We start from the raw sequence: 23,000 nt of genomic DNA on the forward strand, positions 1-23,000 counted from the left end.
GGGGAAAAAAAGAAAAAAAAAAAAAAAAAAACCACAAACCAAGAAAAAAGAGGAAAAACCCGCCCTCGCTGTGCGAAGGCAGCCGGGAGTTGTAGGCAGGGCCGGTCGCATGCGCGGGGCGGCCGCCGCTCATGGGCACCGCCCGCGGGCCGGAGGGACGTGGTGGGGCCCGGAGGGCTCCGGCCTGGCTGGCTCCTGAGGCTGTCTGTCCTGCTGGGAGCCCAGAGACGAGGGGACACAGTGATGTCCATCCCCCGCTCCGCTCAGAAAAGCCCCAGCCCCACAGTGCTGCCCGGAAGCAGCGCCTCTGCAGCAGAGGCCAAAAGGGTCTGCGAGGGAAGCACTGCTCTGGTTATCTGGCCGTGTGGCAGGCTAAAAATTTGGAAGATCGCAGAATCGATTAGATTGGAAGAGGTCTCTGAAATCATCGAGACCAACCATGACTGAGCACAACCACGTCAACTAGACCATAGCCCTAAATGTCATGTCCAGTGTTCCCTCAAATGCCTCCAAGGACAGTGGCACCCTTACCTCCCTGGGCAGACCATTCCAAAGATGACAAAAGAGTGTTAAGATGTTAGAATGATGTTAGATGTTAGAATGGTTTGGAGCAACTTGTCCCTTCAAGGGAGCTACCCCCTGAGGGGGAGGGAGAAATACTGAATCCAAGTTGTGTAGATCTTAGTCAAGGCCTGCCCAGTGTAACTACTAACAGTTAGTGATTGCCTGGATTTAGGTTCATGAGAAAAGCTTAAATACTTGGCTGAGATAAATACAGTATTTCTGCCACTCATTTACCTCAGTTGTTAATCATTGTTCAGGTCTGTTAGCATTGTTCTGGCTGTTAGCAAAGGTATGGAAGACAAAGGTCTGGTGTTTACTTAGTACAATCTTCCTTGCATGTGTTTTTTGTAGGCAAAATCCGGATTCTGCAGTTGTGCCAGAAGAGAAGCCAGTAACAGCAGGTGGCTGCTCTGCTGAGGTGTCCGTGCCTGCTCTTGCAATGAGTAACAGGCCCAGAAAAAGCCATCTCCCAGGCTCCGCTGTTCATGGCACGTGCTGTGTGTCTCCAATCACAAACACAAACGCAGTTAGTCCTTGCATTTTAGTAATTGTCCTAGAGAAATCCACACAATGGTAAAAAGCCAGCATTTTTCACAAAAAAAAAAAGCAGTGTCAAGCTCACATTATAGTAAGAGGAGACTGCTTCATCTCTACATAATCGTGACAGTTTACATATTCTGTGTAGTCTGTCTCCTGTTTGCAGTACTGTTCTGGTCAGGATGCTTTGGTGTACTTGTTGCTCTCTGTAAATCAAGGTGGAGAGAGAAAAAACAGATCCTCCTTCACCTCTGCGGTCAGCAAAGCCCACATCTCAGCCAAGAACTGTAGAAGTAAGGATGAAAGCCAGGGAGCCTGGAAGGGACCAGTGGGCCTGGGAAACTCTTTGCAACTGGAGTTACGAAAAACATCCCTGTCTGGGAACAGCCTGACAGGTACCAAGAAAAGTATGTGAGATCTCTTTGAGAAGCAGGAGCTGGTACATTTGCAGCACTTGCTGTGGGATAGAAGTGCATCTACAGTGCTATCTTCTGATGGTTAATTTACTTGGCAACTTAGCAAAATTGTTTCCAAAGGGGTTTTAATAACTGTCTTCAGGGCAGCATGTAATGTCCAATAAAACATTTTATTTCAGATTCCTTTTAATGTAAAATAATTAAGTTTGTCTGTATTGAGATATTGGCGAGCATTAAATGTGTCCTGGGGCAAGTGTGACCAAAACCCTCAGGTTTTAGCTTTCATATTTTTCAGATTCTGTACTGCTGTAGTTCTGAGCTTCATATTAGGGAAGAGTAAGCTCTCTTCACAGAGTAGGTAGACAAAGCAATTTCTTCTCTAGCTGGGGTCCAAGGACAAACGATCCAATTTTCAGGGCCGAGACCATAAACAATATGGACTGAAGAGAGAAAAACAAGGATGGGACTTCATAAGCTAAAGCTGTAATTGGACATTTAACTCCAATATGCAAATAGACCAGAACTTATAAAAGTGAGAGACCCTGTGACCGGTCATCCATTCTGTGACCATTTTGGGTTCATCTTGAGGTGTAGCCCTGCCTGGGCTCTTGTGCTGCCCAAGGTGTATCCACTGACGTCTTCTAATAAATACCTGCTTTATTCTTTAACTCAGTCTAGTCTCTGTTCTAGGTCAGCCTTCACACTGCGCACTGGCTTCTCCTTGTTTCCAGTACTGACTTCTTGTTTCCAGCTGTATATTAACACAAAGACAAATTCGATTTCTCTATTCACTTTGGCTGCAAATTGCTTAACACCCATTGGCTTGAATGAGTCTGTAATTGCCTACAGATCACAGACTGGCTTCATGGAAGCTGTTAACATCCTCAAATGTAGCACAATTGTTGTTGGCACTTCTCAGAATGTTACAGCTGCCCCTGTAAAAGAAATGACATATGTGTGGGGCCTTGCCCATCAATTTTTTTCAGTATGAGAAAAATGAGTGGCACATGTTTTGCTAAATGTATTGTGCTTCACTTTGGTGAGCAAGCTTGTCCTGCAAGCCTGTGGCAGGACACTGCTGAGCAGGCACTGGGGGCTCCCGGGAGATGCATCCACCTCGCACAGTGGAGCAGCAGCTCCGGGAGGGCTTGCAGCCTCGTGCCCTGCTGCGACCTGAAAGGCCTTGCACAAACCCCACCAAGCGCACTTCAAAATGTTCTCACAACTCAAGAAGACCTTGGAGGAGCACATCAAAGGTTGCCACCTTGTGACAGCTGCTTGAGGCTCTTCTGCAGCTGCCGTGGCATGGCCAGGCATTGTCCCCGTGCCTGCGGGTTAGACCTGAGGTAGGTAAACAACCAGACCATGTCCACTCCTGCAGGACCTGTCATCTGGGTGCCATACAACCACGGCAGTGCTGCTGTGCGGGCCACACAATGTAAGATGTACTGGGAATTGTGGTGTGGATATGCCCAGCTGATAGGATCAGCAAGCCTTATTAGCTTTAGCCCCATGTTAGCCCTCCTTCATTCTAAATAACTCTCTGCAGGGTCTCGAGAGTGTCTTTGCAGAGTGTTCCTTTTGTCTGAGGCTCTTGGATGGTGCATTGACCCAGGTGCAATAGATCAAATCTGTCTCCATGAGTCTGCGTGGTGTTTAGAGTGAGTGATTCTAAAGCACCTGAAAGAGTGCAAATCTAGCAGAACCAGCGCTGAGCCACAATCAATAAACCTTGGGCTTGCTGAAGACAGTAGTGTGTATCTGAACTGCATTCACTGGGGTTTCTTTTTAGAAACTGTTTTGTTTTGTTGTTCTTTTCATCTTGGTTTATTTTGTTGGGTTTGGGCTTTTTTGCTCTGTCACACTTTCTGATTGCACCAGGCAATAAACTGCTGATTAGGGAAAAAAAAATTACCTAACTTACGCAAGATACTTCAAGTGCACAAAAGAGCTGGGAATTTAAATTTTCCTGGCTTGGGCTGCTGGACTGGCAGAGGAAAACATGTAATTATGTCCATCAATCTCCACCTAAACAATCACCCAAATGAGATCCTTTCCAGACTAAAATGTGCTTATATATCTCTCAATGTCTCAACTTTACATCTGAGATTTTCTCCTCCTCAGTGGGGCATGAGATCTCCAGGGGCAATCCTGTCTTTCTGGGAAAATAGGCCATTTTTGGCTGGGAAAGAAAAATGTGACTATATTCTAAGTGCTGTTTAGAACAGCAGCAAAGTAGCAGTATCACAGCAACTTCTCTTGCACTGTAATTTGTGTAGCTCTGTAACTGTCTGTTCCCTTTCCTTGGCCATAGATTGGCATGTGTCTTTGTTTTTCCCTTGGGAACGAACAGTACTTGCTTCAATAGTGTTGATTGGAAAATAACCCTTTATTTTTTGTTGGACTATTTCTCAGCTGGATTGATTCCTGTTTTGGTTGTTTAGCTGCACAAGCACTTCTGACAGTGCAATGGAAAGGGAGATGAGGGATCTGAGGGGGCAGCTGGAAGCACAGAGGACACAGGGCTGTTCAGATCAGCCACATCGGCTCTGCTGCCAAATGCCAAGTCTCATTTTCTAGTAAGAAAATTTTTGTTGATTGCAATGATAGTTACACAAGTATGGCTGTCCTAGAATGAGCCTTTGTGAATACTTAATACTGTTAACATTTTTTTTTCTTGGTACCAAAATTTGCTTCTCCGGTATTTCCTCCACCTGTTTAATAGCTGCCCAGGAAGGTGCATAGCAGCATTGGGTTGCTTTCCTTTGCTTTAGCACAGATCTTTATTTAAGAACCAGAATAATTACCCATACTGATATTTCGGTTATCATCAGGTTGTCTGAGTATTGGAGAGATGAATGGGCCTGTTCCTGCATTTTGAATACAATTTGTCATGCACTCTGCACTCTTGTGGTCACCTCTGCATGCCCTTTTTCCCAATTAATATTTTTAAGATTTTCATCAAAGCTGTTAACAGCTGGAGATCCTGCTCCTGGCTTGCCAGGGAAGCAGGGGTGTTTGGGGCAGAACTGCATCCCTGAGCTGGTCAGAGACCCCAGCACAGCCCCCTGGCAGTTGCTAGGCAGCCACGAGCTTTATGCAGCACAGCCAGCACAGCCAGGCATTGCTAGGCAGCCTGAGCTGCTGGGGAGCACTGAAGTAATAAGATTCAAAATTGCAGCTTCAAGAATGCACAAGATAAGAGTGGCAAAAAATAGTTTTTTCTGTATTTTGACATGACCTTTCTCCTCTAATATATTTTCACTTGCAGGATTTGCCTTCTGTCTCAACCTCATTTTTCATAAAACTCTCTCCTCTTCATCCCTCCTGCATGTTTATCTTCACTCCTCAGCAGTACTCTGGTGTCAGAAATCCTCCTTTTCCGTCACCTCCGCTACCGTTTTCTCCATCCGTCATCTCAGTCATTCTCCTGCTGTGCTCCACTGGATCCCTTGTTCCTTTGGCCTCTTTGATTTTGTTTTTTCATTCTGGCACATTTCTCAGCTCAGCCTTTGGCCATCAGGTTGTCTCCTGATGTTTCCTTTCCGCTTTCACTGCATCTAGGAATTCCTCTCCTATTTTCCATTCCCAGTACCCAATCTAGGTCCATTCTGCTTCTGTCACTTCCAGCTGCCCATCACAAGGTAGGCTTATCTTCTTAACCCCTCAAAATAGTGCCAAGGCATCCACTGCCCTAAGAACAGGGGGAAAATGGGGGTTCTAGACCCTGGTGGTGCAGCCAAATACATGCAGAATCTCAGACAGTGCATTTCCTTCTCCTAGACCTACCTGGAAAGATGGCTATTGTGTGACAAATGCCAAGATGACTTGCTTCTTACACCACTAGCAAATTGAGCTAAACTGTTTTCTTATAAGAACATTTTGAGGAAGGGCTGACTTTAGAGCAGCCACTTAAAGCAGGAGGTGGCCTTCTGGCAGTAATCCTTTTTATTAGCATTTTTTTTCATTCTTTTATTTTATGGCTTTGGAAAGGTAATTTAAATATGAAAAGAGGCATCTTATTGCAAGGGGTAGGCATGGAGTGAAAGTCAGCTTTTTGAATAGACCCATGCAGGTTTGGCATACTCATTAGAGGGTAGGTTGGGATTTCCTGAGTTAATAGCTGTTTGTTGGAGGATGGCAATCCTTTAAAATGGAAGAATTTCTTTGATATGTATATATGAAATAAAATTTTACTGGGAAAGGTTTTTCATCCTACGTGGAGCTTCTGGTCAAAAGCAGACGGACACTTTGTCCAGGAAAAAGTAATATTTGTATAATTAGCACTGAAAGGGAATATAACAGACCCAAAGACAAGTGACTTTAAATTGAAAGCAGGCCCTGAAAGGGTAGATGGCCCATATCAGCAGTCCTACTTGCTCAGCTCTTTGGGGTGAGCATCCCTTAGAGGAAGAAAAACACTGCTTAAGGTTTGGAAATGTTTTGAAGTCTGAAAACACCTTTAGCACCATTTCTGTTCTGTTTTGCACTGCTTGATAAAGGCTTTGAGAGTAGCACAGCCAAGAATGTTCCTGGGAGAATGCATATAGAGCCACCCCAGGCTTAATGAGACTCACTGGCTCAGACACGGTTTGCAGAGCTGTAACTGCTTCCTCGAGAAGCAGAGCCTAAGATGGCTTTGCAAATTCATGCAACACTGCAAACCTTGAGACCACTGCCTAGTGCTGAACACAGAATTAATAAGCTCTTCTGGACTACATTTGCACACACAGAATGGAAGTGTCTCTGGTGTTCCTTGGAGCAGCTCCACTGCCTCTGTTTTTCTCTTCTCCATCAGTTCCCAGCCTTGTATGATCCCAGATAATTGAGTTGATTTTACTGTGCTATCATCTAGTTTATTCACACCTCAGAATTGATTACTTCACGCTCCTGGCTATACCTAACTTACCCTATATATACCTGGACTAATTTATTTCTTATCCTCAGTACCTAGTTTCTGTGTTTCTATAGTGGATGAATAAAAAACAGAAAACAATAAACATCTGTGTTTCAGAGCCAACATTTGAGCTATCTCTGTGGATTTTTTCTTAACAATTAAAATTATAAAAAAATTAAATTAAAGGCTTATCAAAATGTGCTTAGCAGAATGCAAAGCTTTAAAAGAATATATTATTGTGAAGATAATCTAATTGCACAATTGCAATTCTTCATTGTATTTGAGGAAATCTGAGCATGGATAGGAATTACTTTTATGTTCTTTCTATTTAAAAGATTGGTGTTTTTCTAAGCGCCACCGTTTTTTTGATGCAGATTAAAAGCATTCGTATTCTGTACTGATTAATTGGTGTGCCTCTTTTGCATTTAAATATATACTTCATTGAATTGCAGTTTTCCATCACAAAGCAGAAAAGAAAAAATAATTAAATGATAACATCATGCTACTACAGAAGGAGCACTATTTCCCCAATAAAAATAAATATTTGACAGTAATTTTGCAGTGATAGTATTACCAAGCACAGTATTTGGATGGCAAAATAAGGGACAACATAATAGGTTTTTTTTCAGCAAGTGAAAACACATTACAGTTCTTGGGCCGGTTCCAGCTCCCAGTGAAACAGTAAAGCTTCAACTGGAAGCGATGCTGAGTCTGTAGGGTTGAGCAGTGTTTGAAAAAGACCATCTTCAATAGCACTGAAGGCAAAAGGGATCTGACTGGATGCACAGCAACCTTCAGATGCAGTTGTATACTAGAAAATTACTTCCACGCTAAGATAACATTGACATCCTCCTTGGTATTGTCCCAGTCAGAGCTCAAACACCGACTGTGCGGAAATGAGGGTAAAAAGTCATTACATATAGACTGAAGTTATTCTCTGTTGGGAATATTTAAAAATAAATCAGGCCACCTAGTGCATTCCAACAAAATTTAAAGGATAAGCTTTGGATATTCAAAACAAATCGGGAGGGGGGGTGGTTCCTGTTACTTTTCATTACATAACAGGAATAATCTCTTGTGCCTCTGAGACTGATTACATCTCAAACTTCGTTTAGATATTAATCAATCTCAGCAACCACTTCTTGTTTCCTGTAGCATAATGCGGTAAAAATGGTCCTTTAATTACCACTAATGAAAGTTACCTGCAGTGAAAGTGAATATATGCCACTGGAAAATGACTTGGTTCAGAGGACAGAGAATGCAAATACGAACAATCTTAATGATGCATATGCACAATTAGAAGTGAATATGTAAATTACTGATGACAGCTTCCTGCTGTGCTCAGCTATTTGCTGTCACCATTAGCTATGAATGTTTTAATTTATTTGGTCATAACCATTATAATTCCACAGTATCTTTCTGACCGGTGTGTTTCCTGAAGGGTTGGGGACTTTTTAAACAGTATCATTTAATAAATACATACTTACTCAGTATTAAAAATATTTCTACCATTCTTTAAAATAATTCTGAATGTGAGGTGGATAATTATCCCTGCCATCACTTCCCTTTAAATGTCTGACTCTTCATTCTGTATCTGACATGTTTGTACTTCTCAAAATCTCTTCAATATGTAAGGTAGAGCCTATCTATGTATTTACATCAATTGGAAGATGTCTCACAATTAGATATCTTTTCTTATATCCTAAGAAAAAAAAAAGACTCATCCTGTTCTGACTGAAAAAGAGATCAAGTTGTTGTTTTACATAGAAGATATATTTTAGAGCCTTCACTATACTGTGTGTGAAATTTGCAGTTGTTTCCCCTTGTAATGCTTTGTTTTACTTGCTTATACCTTTCTCAGTCTTAATTTAGCCCACGTAGCACATATTTCTATTTCAGACTTTATTTTTCCCCTCCAAGGAATTTGTGAGACAGGAAAAAGAAGAAATGCTTTCCGTAGCATCATTACAAATATTTCAGCCAAGAGGTCACACCCCCAGGAGCTCTCTGTTTTGAATGAGGAAGGTAGTTAGCAGAAGGTAGTTTCAGGGCCGTACCTCCTGCTCTTCCTGTAAAACCTGACAACATTTGGTGAATTCCTAAAGTTTTAGAGCTAATATATTTGCATACTCTCAATAGGGTTTATAAGAGCTAGAATTTATCCACTGAGGAGCTGGGCTGTGCTGATAATGTTTGCTGATAATGTGCACTGCAAGGGTCAAGGGATTTTCTCTGCACATTTTTTTGTTTTTCATACAATATCACTGTGATGGATAATGGCATAGAGGGACTGTATCCCCTGGCATCTGGAGTGTAACAGTATGATGAATTCTGGGAAAAGAAATAGTGGAGGCACTTGCAAGGGCCAGATAGAAGGGGCATGCACAGGTGTGGAAGGGGAGAAGAAGAAGAAAGGTAAAGAGGAGCTATGAGGATATTGAAGATTGTTTAGATATGTGGTGTCTGATCATAGCACAGAACAGGTGGGCTGTGGAAAGCACTAAAAAGCTACAAACACGTCCCACACAGGATATAGACTTGGACTCAGGACCTTATTTTCTCTTGTTTTCTCACAGTAGCTAAAAAATTCACAGGAATCTATGGACTACAGTCTACAATCTTCGCCAATTACTCCTGCTGCGTAAAGGCCATTTGGTGTAGATCTGAAAAATCAAATCTTGATGTTGGTGCTTATGTTGGCCAACCAAACTCTTAACAAGTTTAAATGATGTATCGGTCAGTTAATCACCTAGGGAGTGCCATCATCTCTTACGATCTTATGGGTGTCATACTTGGCTGGGTATTATCATATAGGCTGCTAAAGGGGGCAGGCCCTTTTTATCCTAAAAAGTTGTTGAAACAGGCTGTCTTTTGAAAACTCCTTTGGTTTTCAGTGAAAGAAAAAAAAAATGTTTTGTAAAAACAAGTTGCACTGAACATCTCTTCTCAAGTGGCTAATACATATAATTTTAAATTTTTATTGTGTGGCCAAAAGGTTCCTTATCTCATTTCAGAGAATAGAATTCAGAATTCAAATGCTTTCTTGTTCTGCATTAGGAAAAGAGCAGCAAATCTGACATAGAGTGCCTTATTCAAAGATATTATGTCTTCATAACTGAAAAAGCCTCATTTAAGTAATCTCTTTAAGTGTTATTTACAACAGCCTCCTGCTGTAATAGTCTATTAGAACAATAAAATTGCTATAAAATGATTTCCCATTACACTTCTGTGGTGGACATAAACTGCACGAACCTGTGACCCAAGCCTGTCGCTGACGCTGTTCCATTGCCACGGTTCAGCTGAAGGCTGGGAGGTGTTGGCTCAAGCAGCAGCGAGCCAGTCCCAGCCCTGCCACCTTCCAGCACTGGCCATCACACTCCAGGGTGGAGGCTGGCAGCTGCCAGGCATTCCCTTGGTGCATGGCAGACAGCTGCATTTTCTGGATCAGAGGATCACTTGTTTTTCCACTTAAGCAATGTTAGTAACAGTTAGCAAAGGAGTATGTGAATATTGTGTATTATCAGTGCATAACTAAGATACTAATAGGAGGTTATCCAGTACATATGTTGAATATGGCAAAGTTGTCCTCTGTACTTTGTATCCAGCTTTTTATACCCTTTCATTTTAAATGTACCTACTGAAAATGGCCTGGAGCTTCCAATCCATCAGCTGTCAGGCTGTTCCACAGTCCGCTGTGGTACCAGACAACTTGTGCAATGCTAAAGGTGACACTGCCATATAACTTTTCACAGATTTGCATCGAAATGTACTTTTCAAAGGTTTAGTGAAGCCACAGGGGGATATATTTATTTATAAGTGCCTAGGAATAAGGGTCACAGCAACAGTCTAACAATTTATGTATAATCCATTGCTAGTGCTCATTCACAAAATAGACTGTATAAATTATGCTATCTATTGCATAACCATTTTTGTGTAAAAGGTTTTAATCAAATAAAAGGAAATGTCCAGAGAAGGTTAACAAAGCTGGTGAAAGGGCTGGAGAACAAGTCTTACAAGGAGTGGCTGAGGGAGCTGGGGTTGTTTGTTTAGCCTGGAGAAGAGGAAGCTCAGGGGAGACCTTGCAACTCTCTACAATTACCTGAAAGGAGGTTGTAGCCAAGTGGGAATTGGTCTCTTCTCCCAGGTAACAAGTGACAGAATGAGAAAAAATGGCCTCAGGTTGCACCAGGAGATTTAGATTGGATATTAGGAAAAAATGTCTTCACTGAAAGGGTGGTTAAGCATTGAAAAAGGCTGCCCAGGGAACTGGTGGAATCATTGTCATTAGAAGTGTTGGAAAAACATGTGGATGGGGCACTTCAGTGGGGAACGTGGTAATGCTGGGATAATGCTTGGACTTTATGAGCTTAGAAGTCTTTTGCAACCTTGGCAATTCTAGGATTCTAAGTGATTTTTATTCATATGCTGAGTAATACCAAAACTATTATATTAGTTTAAAATTAATGCCTTAATTTATGTCCAAAATCTCACAATAGCAGCCTGGATTTTGTGTGTTTCTCCCCCTCCTTCCCTTGCCAAGCAGATTTCTCCTATAATTTGTTTTCTGAATTTGAGGAAGAAATTTCAAAGTAATGATAGGATATGTGTTGCCCTCAGCTGGCATGTATTGTTATATATCAAAGTAATATGCCACTATTTCATATATGTTATATTTCTTATCATTCTCTGTTGGTTAGTAGGAAGAGATTTAGTCACAAGAGGGTTTATTTTCATATGGATCAGTAATCTGAAAATTAAAATCAGGACACAGAAGCAATAAGTCTCTGATTTTAGCTGGAGGGTTGGTATGAATTTCTTCCTTCTCACTATTCTTGACATTTTGATTTTCTGGTTTGATTATATTACTCAATAATTAATCCAGAATAATTTAGCACATCTCCTACCACTTAAAGTTATTTGGTGTTGCTCCACCATTTCTCAATATCATGCTTGTAGAAAGGAAAGGACAGAAATCTGAACACTATAAAACATACTGACACATCTATTATACAGGGAGGGCCATGTTACATGATGAAAAAATTAATCCTGTCTATCTGCTTGTTACAGATGTTTAGGACACAGCTGACTTTTGTGCAGGGGTGTATGGATAAATGAGTCTACCTCATAAATAGCCTGCTCTAGCAGGTTGGATATACCTGTTACTGTATTGCCAAAGTGTTTCAGGTCAGCTGTGGGAGCCTGGTTCTTCAGGGCAGGGTAACTAATCCCAGGCACAATCCCAACTGTGCCGTGACCATGGAGGTTTGCTCAGACATCTGCATCCATGCAAGAGGCTTGTGCTGGAATGGTTTTGTGGCCAAGATTTGGCCATCCTCACACTGCCCCACCAGGTCAAATCTGTAACAGGGCCTTGGTCAGCACCTTTTAACTGATTGACTGAACTCCTTTACTCCGTCTGGAAGGAGAGGAGCATTAAGGAGAGCAGTTTCAGAGGCAGATTGGAGGGGCAGCAATCAGCAGCTGCAGATGTGCAGGAGATCGTCACCTCAGCCTCTTTGAAGTAGCTAGCAAGGAATGTGTGAATGCACCCTGAAATTGTGGAAAGAGGTTTTAAAAATTATTTACTTTATTAAAACGGAATTTGCCTCTGTCAATTAAAATGGGGTAAAGCTTGAAAATTAGTAATTTGTTCTATTTGTTTTTGTTCCCAGCCTTGGATTAAGGGGGGAGTTCAGTTACACTGCAGGGTGAGTTGACACCCTTGTTCTGGTACCATCCTGCTCTTTTGAATAGTGCCTGATCTGTGAGCTAATCTGATAAATGAGGACATTTTGTACAAACATGGTGTGCATTTTAAAGAGCTTCAGTGTGGTAACAAACTGCTCTGAATATGGTGGGCCTCACCAGAAAGGATATAATTTGAGGCACATGAGAAGGAGATGCAGACCTGAAGAAGTAAAGGTTCATTTGGAATGACTTAACCACCACCACAGAGCTGCTTTCCAGGATGGGCATGAGCTTTCACTGGCTTTTACTACAACTATTTAAAATGTGTTTTCTCAAGTAATTCCCAATCACTTTTCAATACCTCTTTTCAGTAATGTAAAATATCCAGAACCATTGATTTGGGGGCTTAGCCTGTTTCTTTGTGCCTTCAAACTTCCCATTTCAAGACATGTAAGATCGCTTAATATTTTCAATATCTGTGGTCATAAATATAATAATTTTATAATTTTTGTGCATGTTTATTCTGTTATGGTTGATTCTCTATACCAGTTATGCCACACATTCTTTAATGAAATATATTACCATGATGCTTTGGTCATGCAGATGACAGCATCCAGCAACCATGAAGCTCTTTCACAATGATTTAGAAAATATCCATCTGTGAGTCTACTGTGAGGGCAAATCTGAGTCAAGAAATAAGGGCAATGGCAGGTGGCAGGAAAATAAACCACAATGCCAGAATTCCTGACAGCCAAGGGCTTGTAAATGTACATAGGACTCAATTTTATTATTACAAAATCAGTGGGATGCTCTGGATGTTGAGCTTGAATGTGTGCATAAGTCAACACAACTGCTATTTTATCTTCACAAGACATGTTTGGGCTGTGGTTATAGTGGTTTGGTCTTTGATTTGTGAATGATTTTTGTTCCTTCCTCTGTCTCATGCACAATTTTGGATTTATTTATGCAGAATAAAGGGGGAGCTGTGGTGGGAGTGGGGTCAGAAGGTTTGTGCAGCTGTGTGAGCTACAGCACAACTCCCCCAATCCATGGGAGGACCCTGTGGGCAGTACTGCATCCTCTGAGGGCCTGACTACAGGAGACATGGACCTGTAGAGCAGGTCTGGAGGAGGCCACGAAGATGATCAGAGAGAGAGAATAACTATCCTAGAGAGAGTTGGGGTTGTTCAACCTGGAGAAGAGAAGGCTCTGGGGAGATCTTGTTGTGGCCTTTCAGTACTTAAAAGGGACAAACATTTTATCAGGGCCTGTTGCAATAGGACAAGGGGTATTTTTTAAACAAAAAGGCAGTAGATTTGGACTAGATACAAGGAAGACATTTTTTACAACAAGAATGGTGAAACATGGGAACAGCTTTCCCTGAGAGCTGGTAGCTGATCCAACCCTGAATATCAGGTTGGATGGCGCTCTGAGCAACCTGATCTAGTTGCAGATGTGCCAGCTCATTGCAGTGGGTTTGGACAAGATGACATTTAAAGGTCTCTTAAAACCCAAACTATTCTGATTCTATGATTTTACCAGTAGCTCATAATGTACTCATCAATTTTATATAGAACATCACTACTTTATACTAGATCATGTATGTACAAATATACATGTATATAGTTGGTTATTGCACTCTTCCCTCTATTATAAACCATAAATATATTCTCCAAATATGTAACTATTTTAAATCTTTTTGAAAAAGAAATGAGTATTTTTCTCATTTTCTGAGAAAATGAGAAAAATACTGCACTATATACTCATTTATCATGTCAGACTCTGGAATAGAGAACATGACTAATCAAAAGCTTTAATCACAGTGTTTGAAACCCATATTTTTATTTACATTAAAAGGAAAAACAAGGATGATCTAGTTATCTGCATCTTCTAAAATTAGATCTTCTTAAATAAGCACATACAGTTTAATCACATCCAAGAATTTTAAATGAGCCAGCAAAGAGTGTTATAGACTGTTAATATTCATTCTCAGACAGTTTTCAAACACTGGAGAAGTTCCAGAGCAATGAAAGAAAGGAAAGGTTCTGCCAATATTGAAAAGAGATATATAGGTATTATAGCCCTTTCAACTTAATATTGATCCGAAGTATATGGCAGAATAACTAAGAGGAGATTCCACTAAGAAAAAAATAAGGAAAAACAATTTAATTAATGCAAATCAATAGGAATGTATGGAGAAGTAGACATATTTTCAGGACAACTCAATATCCTTTGGTGTGAGAATACAAATTGAATAGATAAATATGTTATAGAAATGTATTTACATTCTGTAAAATATCCAACTTAAGAAAACTTTGAGAAACCACAATTAAAAAATAAAAAATAAATAATTGTTTTAATAGAAAATCATTATGGTGCATATTAAATAAAAAATAATGCTGATAGACTTCAAAAGTGGTCACAAAGGGTATTTTGATCTTGACTTCTTGTTGGTTAATTTATTTTAATTAGCCTCCAAGAAAACAATAAAATCATTGCTGATAAAATTCTCACAGAGACAAATAATTAAAAGAACAGACTGGCATGATCGATACTTTCATGAACAGCAAAAGTGACTGCAACCCAATCTTGTTCCCACCACTCTGAACAAAAGCTTTAAGAGCTCACACTTATAACAGGGGTCCTCAACTACAAGTACAGTGAGAAGATCCTGTGCTTTGAGGCCTTCACCCACCTCTATATCAAAAAGGGCCAATGAATTCTGGATGTAAGAGTGAGAATATTGAGTTTGGAGAGGGCAATGTTTCAGTCTTCTATTGCCTCTGACATTAATACAAGTACCTAGTAGTAGGATCAATGATTCACAAAGGATGTTAAAATATTGGAAAGACATAGCAATGAAAGAATTAATTCACTGGAGTGAAAATATTTTTAAATTCAATTCTAAATAAAAGAAATCCAGGAGCTGCTTGATTTCTATTTATACAGGTTCCTGGAATTGTTGGAGAGCCCTTCAGGAGGATAATAAGGAGCTTAGTAATCTAGTAGACATGGCTGCATAAGGATTAAAAACTGATATTTTTAGTATTTTGTATGGCATTTTAATATTATGCAGGGCATATTTTACTGTTCTGTTTCTTTTGCATGGCAAAATGTAGTATTAATATTTGATTTCAGGATGTGTTAAAGTAATCTCTATGACACTGAAGACTTGGGCTCTTAATGGGTACATCTTTGGTTGGAGACTTGTAATGCCTGCCAAAACTGCCCTCTGCCCTCTGTTAGGTAACTCAGTGTGACAGATTCCAATGTAATTGTTGTCACAGTGAAGTGGCCACCCAGTTCCCCTCTTACTTTACGGCTGCATTTGTGTCTTTTTCTGCAGCAGACCTTTAAACACCTCTCTTTAGGTGCATTGAAAGACTTCTGTGGATTCAGAGATAATTTTCTTTCTGAGTAGCTAAATTGTCCCTATTTCCTGGGTTATTTTTTAAAACCAACAATAATTTACTTGGAAATCTATTCAGCAAGTTCTTTGATTTTTTTCTAGTTTTTCAGAAACAAAAACTGACAGCTATCTTTCATCGTTAACCTATCATTTACAGAAGCTTTGATATTAAGTTTCTCATGCTGAACATATTTTATAGTGATTAGAATGCTTTAGTGCAAAGAAAATTAAAAAAACATTTAAGACACTTGATTTCCTCACTTTTCCCCATCTAAGTGAACTGGGCAGGCCTTATCATCCCAAAACTGTGAGCCAAAGACAATCATTTCAGTTGAGCAGAAATGATCTAACAGTATAAACTCAAATGGCTCCTGAATGTCAAACTTCATTCTCAATAAAGCTTCCCAGATAAATATTGGAAATGTCTTGCTGCCAACATGATCTGAATATGAGAGTGAAAAATCCGTGGTTCATAACTGGGACTAGCTGGCATTGATTTCTGTAGAAGTCTGATCTTTACTATGACTGGTACAGCAGAAGAGCTGGGTGCTTATGGGGCTTGCAATGAAGTGGGGGTCCTGTGCTGAGACACCCAATTAAACTCAGTCTTAAATCCTTCTGAGAGCTTGTTGGAGGGCTCATTCCAGTAATTCACCTATCTGTTGAATTAGGTTGTTGAAAGCCATTGACCAAAACCACAGTGGTATATTTTCTGCTGGATAAATATCCACAACGATAAAAACAGGCCTGAAAGTACTTGAGATGTTTGCCAGTTACATTCCAGTCTCTGTATACTGATAATTATTTGTGTTCCATGAAAAATGTCATTAAAATCATCAAATTTTCACAAATTCATTTTTCAGACTTGCTAGAAAGAATAATAAAATTATTTTGCTAGAATTTTAAAAGAACATGCATAAAGTAAGGGTGTTTTTTTTTTTTTTTTCCCCTTTCCAGATACTGAAAAGAAAATATCACAAGGGCTGTCTGGCTATAAATATGCCATTGCATAAGCACATTATTATGATACAGTCACAGTATTTTGTTTGCAATTCCCAAGAGGCAAATTGCACAGGGATAGGCTGCTAAAACTTCAGCAACAGTAGCTGAGAAGACAAGAAGCACAAATGTCAAAACAGGAAAAATATACCAGACACAGTTTGATTTTTCAGAGTCAAATTCTTACTCATTTACATTATGAAAATGTGTAACACCATAAATATTCCCAAATCAATCAAGTAATTCCAAATTTATATCACTGTAAATGACAGCACAATTCGACCTCCAGAAATTCTGTATTTTACTGAAGGGAAAGGATTAAGTATTTATTATAAGCTGTCTTCTGATGTTTATAATAAGACACAGTTTGTCATTGCTGCAAGATGAAACTCATATTTTTCAAAGTTCAGCTTATGGCCCTGTAAGGGAATGGGATTTTTAGAATGTTCTTTCTAGAATATGCAAAATCTGAACAATTCTCTTATAACTATCTGCTGCCTTTACAAGAACATTACCTTGAGGCAGTAAGGAAAACTGAACTTTATTAAAAATTTCATCAAAAAGATGAATAGTAGCCTTGGAAAAAAAAAAAGAAGGGCTTAAGACATATGGCACTGCATTATGCTTTAGAACCTACAATGATATAAATCTGTAAAGGGTTTTGACTTCATAAGTGCTGTACACTTCAATGCAAAGTCAAATGCTGCTGAATGTCTTTGGAAGTACGATCATATTTTTTTCTTCAAAGAGCATTTTATGAAACAGATCTAAGCTTATACTCTTGTTACTGCATCTACTTTTTTGAAACATGTGTGAAGTGGGGGAACATGGAGGAAAACAAAAACACAGGTTGAAATACTGACCACTGAAAGACCTGAGATACCTGAATTGAATAGCTCAAAAGAGATTTGAAATGGAATCTGTTACCTAATCCTTACTCTGAGAAGCTGCCGTTAATAATAGTTAAAAATAATTCCATTACTTAATCCCCAACTGTGAAATGAATGGGTATTTCTAGTTGAGTTATTAAGGGGTGTAACTGAACCTCACAAGGAACTTCTATGCCTAAAAGCATTCTTGTTTGTGTCAAACTAGTTCTTTGCCCAAAGGGCTTTTGCTGAGGAACAGGGATGTCCTACGTAAAAGAACAAATTTCAGCCACTGTTTTTGCCATATTCCTGGTAAGTGAATAATTCTCTTTCTCCGGAGCTGTTGATTTTGACACAAATATCCTTCATGATTTCATTAAAAAATCCTCTACGTAAATGTTATTTGAAACATTAGCCTTTCTACTGTAAACAGTGTAGAAAGTTGCTCCTCGCAAAAAACTCTTCCCTTCTTAGACGACATCTTTCCATTCTTCATCAGCATGTAGATTTGACTGAGAAATTGTAATGCTAATTTCGTTCTTCATAATTATGACTATTAGGTTTTAAATAATTCATTTTTCCTCCCTGCTGGATTACATACTTCAAAAAGTAAGCCTTGCTAAAATTACATGCTCTTGGATCTGGTAGCTTACAGAACTTGCTCATAATGCATATGAGACTATGGTCCACTTTCTTGAGAACCATTTCTAAAGTATTCTGTAAAATACACTGCTGTGATTCAGACCCTTGAGGGAGCAATAGGCATAATTGGTTCCAGTTTCAGCTTCTCACTTGCATAATTTAACTGACTCCTTTGTCCCTCAAGTAAAATGAAGGTGCTCTTCAAGCTGGGCTGGGGTTTAGCTCAGCACTGGAAGCAACTGCTAGAAAACTAATGCAGTAGGATACAAATGAAAATGGTGAAAAGGGACAGTGGCAGCTCACAAATAGCACAAAATGAGGATTGTAAGGTAGATCCACATATTAGATTTTGATATACAATCCTGTGGTATAGCAGCACTGAACTCGATAGCCATCCCTAAGGTACTTGTGAAGGATATGTCCCAGGTTACACTCAAAATCATGCTTGTCTGCCTTTTTTCAGAGATCCCCTAAATGTATTCCTTCAGCAGCTACAACAGCATGCTTCCATACGAGATTTTACGTGTCTCAATGCTGCCAGGAATGCCTCACATTAGTGATTCACAGGCTCTCCATAAGAAGTTTGTGAAAGACCAAGTGAAGAGGAGCGTGAGGACTGCAAATCACTCAGACACGTCAAGTGTCACACATTGCACTTGCTGCCAAATCACACTGGTAGGAGAGCCAGCCATCGTCTGTCCTCTCTCACATCCCAGCTGATGGGCATCATTGGTCACTCTTTCTGTCACAGTTCCCAAAGTTTGGCTTCTCATACACTGGATCATAAAAAAATAAGAGCAAGTCATACTACCATTACTTTGGACACTGCTGTTGTGGAACAATAGAAACACAGCCCAGTGTAACACATACATCATAATTAGGTTTTGCAAGCATGTAATATAATTGTGTTCCCTAAAGAATGGAGCCTAGGTCCTTCTTGAAATAAAGCTGCAGATACATTCCTGTCTGTCTGTGAGAGATGAGAGGGTCTCCTTTATTACGTGTACTCCACATTTAATTGTTAACTCTTCATGGAAGTCACAGCACTGAGGATGCAAAATATACATAAAGACATCTATTAACAATGCTAATTTGTATTAAATATGATCATTAAAATTAACTGGTCATTTGTGATATGTTCTCACAAAATGTTTGTCACTGCTCAAAATTTGCCTCTCATTTACTATTTCATGCTTGGGTCAGAGCATGATGATACTGATTATTTTGGGTTACTTCAATTACCTCATTCTGGATCTGCAGATCTTACACCCTCACATATTTTCAGTTCAAAGAGGGCAGCTTCTGTTTCTGCACACAGCCATTAAATAGGTTGTCATTTGCATCTCTTCTAAAGCTTATTTCCAGTGAAAGTCTGGGAACATTCATTATAAAAATGCAGACTGCGTTTCTTTTAAATCAATTAAAAGGCAAACATCATTATAGATTGTCTCGGATAAACAGAATTTACACATCAGCTGGCTTCACAAAAGGCTCCTAATTTTTGTATTACTTTTGAAATTAACTCCTTGCATGCTCAAAGAATACAGAGACCCATTTATCTTCAAAAAGCGCTTCCCTTTGATCTGAGTTTCTGTCATTCCTACCTTCATGGATAAAAAAGATGATAGATCTTAGTATGAAACTCACAAGTGCTTTGGAAATCTAGCACTCAAAATGAAAAATGCAGAGAAATAATTCTGTGGCATTCAGGAGTGGAGCAGTGCTCATAACAAGGGTTCATCATTTGCCCAGTGTGGGGAATCCTATCTGAACACCTCTGGAAGTGTCAGCTTCTCTCCAGCAAAGCTCTCCCCAGGCCAGCTGGCTGCTGACCTTGTAGAATGTACTAGCTCAGCAGAGCTGGGGCTCATCTGCTCTAATTCCCTCTCTCTGGAGCTTTTCTTTCCCACCAGAGGGCATACACTGCGAGCACACAACTGCCTTCAGAGGAATTTAAAATATATATTGTGTACTAGATAAATGAACTGACTGGAATGCCAAGTTTTTGGACTCAATTCCATTCAGTGGGGCTGTTAATTCATCCTGTGGCTCACTGGGTAAATTATTCCATTTGCTACAAAAGCAGTTGGTTTAGCATACTTTTGTTTGACTTTGCAGAGTGCTGGATGCGCAGCGCTTTTGAATAAGGCCATTCATTTATTTAGCTACCGAGCTAACTGGTACTACTGTGCTGGTATTCACCCACATCTCTGGATACCATGGAAATAGTTGTTCCCTGGGTTCTAGGCATGCCTAAAATTTTAATGGAAATAGGAATCATTAAAGCTATTTCAAAAAATGTGTCTACAGCGGTAATTTAAGTGAATTGTGTGTGACTAGGTGTGGGTACGAGGACGGCTGTGAGGAGGGGAGGCAGCAGCACAGCAGGCTGTGAGGTGATAGGTGTCCTGGAGATAACTGAGGTCTGTAAAACGGGTGGAATATGGCAATGGCACGTTTTGAAATTTTCCCGTATTGCAGCAATACAAGCAGAGGGGAGGAAGAGGAAGGAGAGACAAAGAAACTACGTTTCCCGGCGTGCCCCCGCGGCCTCGGGGCGGTGCGGGAGGAGGGAAGGGCAGGGAGCCGCTGTGGGAGACGTAACATGGGCGCCTGAGGCCGGGGCGGAGGTCGGGGTGGGCTGAGCGCGGGGCCGGGCGGGGTTGCGGGGCGAGGCCGGTGCGAGGTGCTGGGCGGGCTGTCCCGGCCCCGCCGGAGGGGAGGGCGCGGGGGCGGGGGCCGGGGCCGAGGCCGGGAACGGGGCTGGGGCTGGGGCTGGGTACGGCCCGGCTCCTCCCGGCACCGCTCCCGTGCAGGCGGCTGCGGCTGGGGCGCCGAGCTGAGCCGAGCCTGCCCCGCCGGACGTGGCCCGGCAGCCGAGCAGGAGGCGGTGAGGGGCCGGGGCCATGGCCGAGACCGGCTCTCTGCACGCCACCAGGTTCGAGGCGGCCGTGAAGGTGATCCAGAGCCTGCCCAAAAATGGTGAGTGCGGCAGGGGGGTCCGGCGGCAGCGGCGCCATCGGTGCCGGGCGGGCACCGGCAGCGGGCAGGGCCCGGCGGGCGAGGCCGCGGCGGGGCCGGGGCTGCAGAACCGCTGGAGAGCTCGGCACTGGTGCTGCTCCCCGCCTCCCGGGGGGAACGCCGGCTCCGGGGCCTTCTGAGCCCTGCCGGGAGCTCCTCAGTCGGGAGCCTGGAGCGGGGGATCTGTCAGCTCCCCGCGGTTTCAGCCTCCCTGAAATCCTCAAGCTGCTTTAACAAAGCTGTTACTGTGAGTTCCTCTCTGCTGAAAGAGTTAACAAAATGGAAAAGTAAAAAAAACCCCAGGACTTATCTTTTTTATAAGAGTTATGATAATTTTTAAAACATTTGTTTATTACATGCATCATTAATTCTGGTGTAAAGTAAAATCTGATGGTTTTGAGGTTCTGAGGTAAACGTCACTGTAAATTCTAATTATTAGAATCCAGCCTTAAGCTACTTGATTTAATGGATTGGTTATGAATCTTCTATGCTAGCTGTTAGAGTTTTATATTTACATTTTTTACCTGTACAAAAGTGTGTTCCACGAAGGAAGATGAGAAAATCAAATCGGGAGGTAGGGTGAAACTGTTACTGAAAGTAACAAATCACATATCTAAGGTAAACAAAAACACTGCAGAAGGCTGTGTTTTGGGTTAATTGTGTTTGTTTGGATTGGTGTTTGGGGTTTTTTTTTGAGTTCTGGAAACTTGCAGTAAGTTAACATTTGTTAACAGTAAGGTGAATTGCAAGATACTTCTACTGAAAGCTAAACCTGTCCCTTTAAACTGAGTGAAAGGACATCGGCTTGATGTTACTTATTACCTTTTTTTTTATTCTAATTGTGGAGTTTGACCTTAGCAGTAGGAAAGGTTATAGTCCTTTAAACTGCATCTGAAACTTGTTGTTTGTACAGTAAATATTTTCAGTGGTGCTGGTTCTTGGTAGATGAGGTGAAGATGTTCTCTGTTGGCTAATATTGTACTGCTGTGAATCAGGCTGTAACAGGCTGCAGGCTATTTTCTCACAGAACCATTAAGCTTGTCAAATACTCCCTAATATTCTTGATGACAATTTAATTGTATTTTAAAATGTTTTCACTAGGTTCATTCCAGCCAACGAATGAAATGATGCTCAAGTTCTATAGCTTTTATAAGCAAGCAACCCAAGGACCCTGTAACATTCCTCGGCCTGGATTTTGGGATCCAATTGGTAGATACAAATGGTAACTTTTCATGAGTTGTTGTTTTGGGGAATTTTTTTTATGTTTGGAGTGGAGATGTTTAGAGGAGTAGAAGGCAGAAAGAAAGAGTTTAGAGAGTTTCTTTCTTCTTTAAATAAAAAGAACATTTACAACCTTTGATGCTTGAATTAATTTTCTGTTATATTCTGACATTCTAACTCAGATAATTGATCACTTCTCAGAGTTGCAGGTGGAAACATTCCCTTGGATTATGCAGGTGGGCAGGTTTTTCTTGGGCCACCACCATCATGGTACCTCTGCAGTGTTTATCCCATGTTGTAAAATGAAGTCTTAGGTGCTCTGAAGAATGAGTGATATGGAGGAGTGTCTGGAGCTCTTCCTTCTCGAGTTTTCCTGTGTGATGTGAGCCTGGAGTAAATAAGTGCTCACTGGCAACCACTAATACAGCTTTGAGCTCTTGGTGGGGAGGTTGGGTTTATGTCTTTCTGGTTTGTCTGCTCAGTGGCAGGTCTTCCCACTATCTGTGTTTGCCTTGGCCTGGGAAGACTTCTGATTCACCAAATTGCCAAGTTCTGTTTGAAAAGCCAATGTGACTGCTTTGCTTATAGTATTTTAATGATGATTTGTCCTGAAGAATAAATATTATTGCTGTCTTTGTGGTCATGGTGGTCTTGGGAATCTTGATGCAGGGGATAGACTGCATCACGCTGGGGGCTTTCATCCACCTGGCTGGTTGTAGCTGGAATGTGAGCCACCA

At 41.0% G+C, this 23,000-nt stretch overlaps 1 protein-coding gene across 4 annotated transcripts in view; it reads left to right on the forward strand.

Moving 5' to 3' along the window:
- Nucleotides 1-20,643: 20,643 nt before the first annotated feature.
- The window catches only part of ACBD5 (acyl-CoA binding domain containing 5), a 30,603-nt gene continuing 28,246 nt past the window's right edge, over nt 20,644-23,000 (forward strand). For 2 of the 4 annotated variants that reach the window (XM_039705524.1, XM_039705533.1), the window contains exons 1-2: nt 20,645-21,003; nt 22,144-22,264. In XM_039705524.1, coding sequence (XP_039561458.1) covers nt 20,928-21,003; nt 22,144-22,264 — 197 coding nt within the window. In that variant the 5' untranslated portion in view covers nt 20,645-20,927. Of the gene's footprint in view, nt 21,004-22,143; nt 22,265-23,000 lie in introns of all 4 variants that reach the window. The other 2 variants (XM_039705518.1, XM_039705540.1) reach the window with 2 other exon arrangements.

The sequence above is a fragment of the Passer montanus genome, unplaced genomic scaffold (genome assembly GCF_014805655.1).
Source record: "Passer montanus isolate IOZ18808 unplaced genomic scaffold, ASM1480565v1 scaffold10, whole genome shotgun sequence".
Classification (NCBI taxonomy): Eukaryota; Metazoa; Chordata; class Aves; order Passeriformes; family Passeridae; genus Passer; species Passer montanus.